Below are 8,943 nucleotides of genomic sequence, written 5' to 3' on the forward strand. Positions count from 1 at the left end.
TATTGATGAGGCTCTTACTCTCTTAGTATAATTAATATAACTGACTTCCAATTAGTAGATTCTGAAAACACCCGGAAGAGAGTAATTAACTTATTTATTGTTATTTTCATCAACACCTCACTATCCAAGCTTGAGTTCAGCTAAGCTAACAATGGCTGTCTACCAATGGGGACTCCAAGAATCCAGTTGTCAGTCAGTCCACAAGGCTGATATTCAGTATGCACCAAAATCCTGAAAAGGTAAAATCTAATGGCAATAAGGTATGAATTTGTCGAGAGTAATGTGTATCTTCTTGCCTCAAAAGATCTCTATTAGCCAGGCGGTGGTGGCCACGCCTTCAATCCCAGCATCTGGGTGGCAGAGGCAGGCAGATATCTGAGTTAGAGGCCAGCCTGGATTACAAAATGAGTTCCAGGACAGCCAGGACTATACAAAGAAACCCTCTCTCTCAAAAACAACAACAACAACAACAACAAATCTCTATTAAGAGTGGATCTTAATGATTTAAGAGAAAAAAAAATCCCTCACAGATGTACCCAGCCAGTTGGATTTTAATCAATCCCAGATGTAGTCAATTTGCCAACCAAGAACAATCATCATAGTATGGGGATGGCATGAAGTGGAGTGGAAATGTATTTTGGAATGTGCTGTTTTGGGTGTTCTTTTAAGTCCCTAAATGGTTTATTTATTTTTACCTCATGTGGACTCTATGTTTGCTTACATGTGCCTGTGGCATCACATGTCTTGGAACTGATGCACAGAATAAAGAGACGACCCAGGCAAGAGCATCAGATACTCTTAACCACTGAGCCATCTTTCCAGCCAGCTAAATTCCTTTGATTTGTCAGGAATATCCAGGGGCTTGTGCTTTCTCCTCCTCCTCCTCCTCCTCTTCTTCTCCTCCTCCTCTTCTTCTTCTTCTCCTTCCTCCTCTTCTTCCTCCTCTCCTCTGCCTCTTCTTCCTCTTCATTCTAACAATTATTTATTTATTTTATGTATAGGAGTACATTGCCACTTTCTTCAGACATATCAGAAGAGAGCATTGGATCCCATTACATGTGGTTGTCAACCACCACTTGGTTGCTAAGAATTGAACTCAGGATTTCTGGAAGAGGAGTCACTACTCTTAATTGCTCAGTCATCTCTCTGGCCCTATTTTCTCACTTCTTTAGCTCTCTAAATTGATCACTGGAAGCTCAGGATGATACCTTATTTGTAATAAGTTATCAATAGATACATGACACTGTACTTGGGGATCCATGAACAAACATCTACTTTTTTCAGATAGAGAATCAAAGTAAGGACAACACCAAAGAACAACTTGGGAGCCAGTTCCTTTTATTGTGGTCACTTACAGAAGTATTGGTGAGGAATGATTTATAAGAGTAGAAATGTCTCAAAGACAGAAGCATTACCGAAAGTCCATGCCAACATTGTAATGGCTCACAAAGCTGAGAAACCTGTATCCCAGTGCACATCATGTGTGCAGCTCGACAGGTTAGAGAGTGTCTGTCCTGGAGCTCAGCTGCCAGACTACGCCTTTGCTGTCTGAAAGCAACTTTCAGTTGTCCTTACTGTTTATGTATGCTTAAGGAGGAAGAGACCAGTGCATCTTGTCTGTTTCAGGTACTTCCTGAAGTCTTTGCATTGTTTGCTTCCCTACTTAGAAATGTCTCTATCTTAAGGAGCTTCCAAAGCTGAGGTTGAACTTACAACACTATCTTAGTACTAAGTAATTAACAAAGGATCTGGTTGGGGTTGAGTTCTCAGTGCAGAAAGAATGTTCTTAGCCCGGCAGTGGTGACACACACCTTTAATCCCAGCGCTTGGGAGGCAGAGGCAGGCAGATTTGTGAGTTCGAGGCCTGCCTGGTCTACGAAGTGAGTTCCACCACAGCCAAGGTTATACAGAGAAACCCTGTCTCGAAAAACCAAATAAATAAATAAATAAATAAATAAATAAATAAACAAATTAAAAGAACAGTCCTATCAAAAAAAAAAAAAGGAGGAAGTAGAAGAAGAAAGGAAAGAAAGAATGTCCTTAGCAGACAGATTTTGTAACCACAAAGGTAGAGATTTGAGGACAGTTCCCTGCTCAGAGACACCTGTTGGCCACCATTCCCAAAGCATGTGAAAGGGGTAACCTGGCCAATATCTTCATGTCCCACCTCTGGTGCTCAGAACTGAGAAAGCATGCCCTTTGATAAGCATTGTGGGATTCTGAGGCTCTGGAGTTCTCCTCTCCTGGAGGTCCTTGCAAAAGCTGCCCGTTGATCTTTGCATGCCACAATGTATACTGTATTTCTCCTCTACTACAGTTAGCTCAATGTTACTTCCTCAAAGAGCACAGACCTGGCCTCCTTCCCTAAGCAGTCTCAGCCCCACCCCCTCCTGGGGGAGCTCTCTAGAGTCACCTGCTTGGGGTTTGTGACCCAGCTTTTAGCAGCTCTAGAAGAGACTCCCTTGTTGACTTTTGTGTGTCTTTCATGGGGACAGGAATAGTGTCTGCTTGAGGTAGCTCTTACCTTCCAACCACCAGTGCTCCCTTACAGTGTCTGGTAATTTTGGAGGGGCTCACTGAGAACTGACTGTAGAAAGGAAAGAGGAAGGAAGGAGAAGGAGAAGGAGAAGGAGAAGGAGAAGGAGAAGGAGAAGGAGAAGGAGAAGGAGAAGGAGAAGGAGAAGGAGAAGGAGAAGGAGAAGGGAGGAGGAGGAGGAAGAGGAGGAGGAGAAAAGGAGAAAGTGTGCTCAAACATGCAGTGAAAGGGGAATGACCTAAAAGAGCCTCGGGTGGGGCTGGCAAGATGGCTCAGTGGGTAAGAGCACTGACTGATCTTTCTGAAGGTCCTGAGTTCAAATCCCATCAATTCTCATGGTGACTCACAACCATCAGTAATGAAATCTGATACCTTGTTCTGGTGTGTCTGAAGACAGCTACAGTGAACTTACATGTGATAATAAATAAATTAAAAAAAAAAAAGAGCCCAGGCTAGTTAGAAACTCCTGAGTCAGCTTGAAGGATCTGAACACCTGCCCAACAAGATTATCAACACAGCAGTAAGACCTGAGGCACTGGGGATAGGGAATTCTGAGAAGAAAGTCAACACTGGATAAAGGCCTTCTTTGGCATTTGGAAACTCAGAGACAGCAAGAAAATGATATGTAGATGGAATTTCTCTACCCCAAAAGGTCCCTTTCTTTTCTGCCTTATAAAACCCACCAAGCCTTTGCAGAGGCATTCACTCTCTCTTCCTGCAGGGAACCTGCTGCCCTTCATGTTCTGATCAAAGGACCATGTACATCTAATAAAAAACAGGGGCCACCCGTTTTCTTCAATTTCCATGTTGTCTCCATCAATCCCCTCCTCTCTCCTGGGGACCAAATTTTCAGATGGTACCAGGTGTCTCCAGAGCCATTTCCACCACAAGACATTTCTGGCTTTTCTTTTGAGGTGCCCATGGCTTCTGTGGTCCCCAAGAAGTCAATCACTAAGGTATGATGACCATCATGGACTGGGCATGCATAGTCATATCTCTGGACAGTGGCCAGTCCTCCCTTGAGGGAGCTTGTGTACAGAGTGGACACAGTGCACAAACACACATGACAACACAAAGCAAGCCAACTTTAGGTCGGGATGGGGCTTCTCTCTCTGCAGCATCAGAGATGTCTCTCAGACAGGGGGAAACTGGAGCCTGGATGATGGAAGAAAGCCCTCTGGGTAGGCTCAGGTGTGATAGGGAGTGAGTTCAAGTTTCATGGAAAGATCAAAAACCCTGAGGCAGGCTCTGACCAGAGACACTTAAGTTGAGAAAGAAGCAAGACCGAGGCTGGAAGGGAGCAACCTCATTGTCTTTTGTTTTGTTTTGCTTTGCTTTGTTTTTGGAGACAGGGTTTCTCAGTAGCCCTGGCTGTCCTGGCACTCACTCTGTAGGCCAGGCTGGCCTCAAACTCAGAAACTCACCTGCCTCTGCCTCCCAAGTGCTGGGACTAAAGGCATGTGCCACCACTGCCCGGCCAAGAGACCTCATCTTAAGTTGCTTGCTATAGTCAGAAGTGTGAAGTGTGCACCAAGCCTCCCTAGTACAGAAAAGGAGTGAGCATTGTATTTATCCTAAAGGATTGTCCTGTGGCTAGGAATCAGCTATGTTGTACTTGTCTAGCACACTTGAGGCCAGAGACTCAGTCCCAAGCAGTGTGTGCATACATGCCACCTGTGCCACCTGTCAGACTTACTTTTCTGTCATTTAAGATTTATTGATTAATATTCTATATATGAGTACACTGTAGCTGTACAGATGGTTGTGAGCCTTCATCTAGTTGTTGGGTATTGAGTTTTTAGGACCTCTGCTCACTCCAGTCAGCCCTGCTCGCTCCAGCCCAAATCTTAATATTATACATAAGTACACTGTAGCTGTACATAAATACACTGTAGATGTCGTAGTTGTGCCAAAAGAGGGCATCAGATATCATTACCAGGTGGTTGTAAGCTACCATGTGGTTGCTGGGATTTGAACTTAGGACCTTCGGGAGAGCAGTCATTGCTCTTACAACCTGAGCCATCTAGCCAGCCCCTTGTCTATATTCATAACAGGAGTGAATAGTATAACAATTGTCATTGATGATATTTCACATAGTTTGTCTTTCCAGTGCTAATGTTTGAAGGCAGAGCCTTAAACCTGTTAGACAATCTACCACTGAGCTGTATCCCCAGCCCTTCATAAACTACATCTGCCTATAAACAAATTCTCTAAACACACTCATCAAATCTACAAAAGCAAAGCTTGTACATTGGAAAAGAAAAACCCTCAAGCAGTGCTAAAGCACACAAAAGATAAAGTTTGGGCCAGAGAGATGGCTTAGCATTTGGAACATTGGCCACTCTGGCATAGCACCCAGGATCAATACCCAGCACCCCAGTGTGGCTCTTAACTGTCGGAGCCCAAGTTCCAGGGGATCTGCGGCCCACTCCAACCTTGTAGAGTCCTGCATGCATATTGGTACACAGATGCACACACAGGCAAAACACTAATATAGATTAAAAATAAAATCTTAAACTGGGCAGTGGTGGTACACACCTTTAATTTCAGCAATTGAGAGTCAGAGGCAGGTGGATCTCTGAGTTTGAAGCCAGCCTGGTCTACAGAGGGAATCTGGGCCACACAGAGAATCGCTGTCTTGAGTAATTTTCATGCTGTTTTATTTTGTTTTGTTTTAACATTTTCTCTTTTTTTAAATGCTCAGTTAACTACCTGCTTACTGCTCACATTAGCTCTCATACAGTACAAGAATTGTTGGAGCAGCAACTGGAGACTGAATCCGGGTTACACATGCTAGGCAAATTCTCTACCACTGAGCTATGTTCTCAGCTACTCTCCCCACCATGACTATAACTCACTGTAACTCAGGCTACTCAGATCTGTTATCTTCCTGCCTCAGATTCCTGACTAATTTCAGACTACACCAAAGCACCTGTCTCTTCTGGATCTTAATAGACATGCACAGAAAAACACAAACACACTCACACATTTATAAAAATATAATGAGTATGTTTATTCAAAAAAAACTTGTCTCTTCTACCAATCAGACAGACACAGTGTAGGTTGGCATGACAGATCCTTCATCCTTAGGGGATGGGTGTTCAGTGTATGTGCAAGTCTGACAGAACAAGCTCCTAGGTCAATGGATGTGGACCATCATTTCACACCCCACCCACTCCAGGGCACCAGGAGATGAGCATCTGCATTTTTGTGAGCTTTGGTGTGTGAGCCTCTCTGCAGGCTTCTCCTTAGAGGTGACTCTGCTCCTGGTGTCATCCTGGACACACAGGACAAGGAAGAGTAGAGCCAGGGATTACTAAATATTGGTGGTATGTATGGACAATGCAAGGTCATCTCTGAAAATGTGACATCTTCTCATTCTCACTCACAGCAGTGACAATGCTGACAGGGAATAGAATCACTCAGGGGACTGGAGAGATGGCTCAGTGGTTAAGAACACTGGCTGCCCTTCAGGACCAGGGTTCAATTCCCAGCACCCACATGGCATCTGCATCATCAGTTCTATGGGATCTGACACCCTCACAGAATGCAGATGCACATTTTAAATATAATAAAATATGTCAGCCACTGAACTTCAGGAAAGTCACTCTCTGCAGCCCATGCCACTGAATTAAAAGCCCTCTACCATTTTCAGTGTCAGGTAGGTGACAATCAGGCTGAGGTGATCTCCTCATATAGAGACAACCCTAGTTCTCAGAGCTCACATCTAGCCAGAATCCCTGTCCTGCCCTCTTCTGTGGTGGTCCAGGGATGAGTATTCTTGGGGATCCTGAATTTGAAGCCAGCCTGGTCTACAGAGGGAGTCCAGGACAGCCACACCTGCCCTGCCTGCACACCTAAGCAGTGAGTATTGGTAGTGTTGTCTGTCTGAAGGGAAACATTGGCCTTCAGCCCTCTGCAGCACACACAGTAAACACAGGGGTAAGGTGCCAAGGCATGGGCACCAGGAACTGTCTTCACTCCCTGCCCCCTTCGGCTCCAAGCTGTCCTCAGGCCCTCAGCCACAGAACAAAACCTTCTTCTCAGCAGGACTCCACTTTGGGCTGGGTTTCTATGTAGAGCCTGGAACCCAGGATCAGCAGGATGAGGAGCAAGGCAGGATCCATTTCCTCTCACCCAGGGGATTCCTGGAGAGGAATGTGGAAGGAAGTGGTCTTACTCCAAGGGAGTCTAAGTCTGATTCTCCAGGCTTTCTCCCTCTCCTTCTTTCCCTTAGTAGGCTGTTTTCTGGCTTGTATCTCCCTAAGAGTCCAATGTTTCATCAAGTTCTTGTCTCCCAGGAAAGCAGGTCTCAGGACTAGAACAGGAACCAGAGAGCTTTTCAGTTCATTTCTCTATTGCCATCAAGGACCCAGGAAGGTGAAGGCTTAAGCATTCACTCACATCTTGGATGTTCTGTCCTCCCTTCAGGTGGTCTGTGCAGTCAGTCACCACTGGAAGAAGCTGGTTAGCCTCTGACCTTGTCTCATCCCCACTTAGCAGCTAGTCATGAAACTTAGTCCCGGTGGGTTTTTTTTTTTTTTCTGCATTGCTACAGAGGGACAGTGAGGTCCTCTCTGCCCAGGTATGGTTGGAAGATGGCTCAGAGTCTGTGCAGTTCAGTCTTCAATCTCTTCCAGGCACAGAAGTGCCGCTGTAGGATGGCAGAGCGAGCTGCCCAGTCAGATTGGCAGTCCACTAGCAATGATCTCTCTACATCCACTACAGCCACCCCCAATTCTTAAAAATGTCAACAGTCTTTAGTGTGGACAGAGATTATGGCTCCAGCTTAGTTCTCATCACAAAAGGGGAGGGGACAGCAGAATAAATTAAATCTAAGTACAAAAGACATGATGGGATAGGCAGTCATTCCTGGGTCTTGGGCTTGATCCAAGAGGTTTGTGTGTGTGGAAGCTCAAAGAGTCCCTCTTATCTGGCCAGCAGGACCCTCAGGCCTGGGGCTGTAGAGAGGAGGTGGTTTTGTGTGAGTTGGTTTCAAAACAACCCGCAGGAGAAAAGGAAAACCTGTTTTATTTAGGGTCTGTGTAAAAAATGACAAAAATGTTTGGCAGAGCCCTGTCCAATCCATTATCCTCCCTCCCCAGTCCATTATTTTGACATGTTGGACAGCCAGCTATGAAACACATTAGGTATTGTGATAGAAAGACCCAACTGACTGTAGCGTGGTGGTGGATCAAAGGAGGTGACCCTAATGCTCTCTAGGGGAGCAATGGAGGGCGGTTCTGGAGGAGCCTGATGATCCGATGTTCTGACATCATGCTGTAGATCTCTGCACTTGGAATATATGCAGCTCACTAGGGCACAGATGAACATCACAGGTAAAATGGCACACATGATGATGGACAGGATCCTAGGGAGGTAGGGAATGGTGCTGTCAGAAGTGCCCAGGTCTTGCTCCCTGCCATACCTCCTCCATCACCCACCCCTACCCTGATTCAGGTGGACCCAGCCCTCAGTGAAGATGCCCAGAAGTGGTGACCCTGTCCTTACCTGAAGGGGTCATTTGCAGAATCCCACACCTTTCTTTCTGGGCAGCATTCATTGTCACAGCATGTGAATCCTTCGGGGCAGCTTCTGGTCAGGACAAACAGTCATGGGTAAATACTAATGGCATCAGAGTGTCAAACCAAAGGGTCCCTCTTCCCTAGACACTTAGACCCTCAGGTTGCCAGCCCCTCTTAGTGAGTGTGAACTACAGATCCATCCTGGGTTCACTGGGAAGAACTGGGGTCTGGACTTGGGACCTGAGTTCAGAGTTCATCAGGGCAGTATGCCATTGTGCCTCAGGCAGAATGGTCCTGATGGTGAACTTACATGGGAGGCAGCAGTGGGACATTGCTCATTTGACTCCCGCTCCCTGCCCCAGCTATGAAAGTTTGGGGATTAGCAGCAGTTACAGACCTGAACACCATGGTTGGGTAAGGTGTGAGGGGCTATGGTTCCAGCAAAAGTGATATGAATTAGGTATCTGTCCCCTTATCCAGGACAGAATCTGAGCACACACCCGTCCCCCCAGCCTTTACTGACAATTATTGACAAAATCCCATACTTACAAGATGTCACATATGTTTGCAGTCTGTGGAAGGAAAAAGACAGAGGTCAGATCTCAAAGCCTGGGAGTTGGGTCTCAGGTGTTAGAGTGCTTGTCCAGCATGCAGATAAATCAGGTAGGTGTGTGAAACCAGAGGTGCTGTCTATCATGACAGAAGTCAAGAGGAGGCAGAACTATTCAAGGCTACAGAGCCCATTTGAGGCCAGATTGGGAAGCAGAAACTTTTTCAAAGAGAGCTGGAGGCTTGTCTCTACTAAGACATTGTTCAAGACAGGGGGTCTGCTGAGTGTGGTGGCACATGCCTTTAATCCCAGCACTTGGGAGGCAGAGGCAG

The 8,943-nt window shown here is 45.9% G+C and overlaps 1 protein-coding gene across 1 annotated transcript in view; it reads right to left on the reverse strand.

Annotated features, from left to right (window-relative positions):
• Positions 1–7,451: 7,451 nt before the first annotated feature.
• Positions 7,452–8,943, reverse strand: part of LOC110304551 (transmembrane protein 92-like) — a 4,615-nt gene continuing 3,123 nt past the window's right edge. Inside the window, exons 2-5 of the mRNA XM_021175948.1 lie at positions 8,611–8,633; positions 8,048–8,131; positions 7,705–7,907; positions 7,452–7,561 (exon numbers count right to left, since the gene is read on the reverse strand). Coding sequence (XP_021031607.1) covers positions 7,452–7,561; positions 7,705–7,907; positions 8,048–8,131; positions 8,611–8,633 — 420 coding nt within the window. The remainder of the gene's footprint in view (positions 7,562–7,704; positions 7,908–8,047; positions 8,132–8,610; positions 8,634–8,943) is intronic.

The sequence above is a fragment of the Mus caroli genome, chromosome 11 (assembly GCF_900094665.2).
Source record: "Mus caroli chromosome 11, CAROLI_EIJ_v1.1, whole genome shotgun sequence".
NCBI classification, from domain to species: Eukaryota; Metazoa; Chordata; class Mammalia; order Rodentia; family Muridae; genus Mus; species Mus caroli.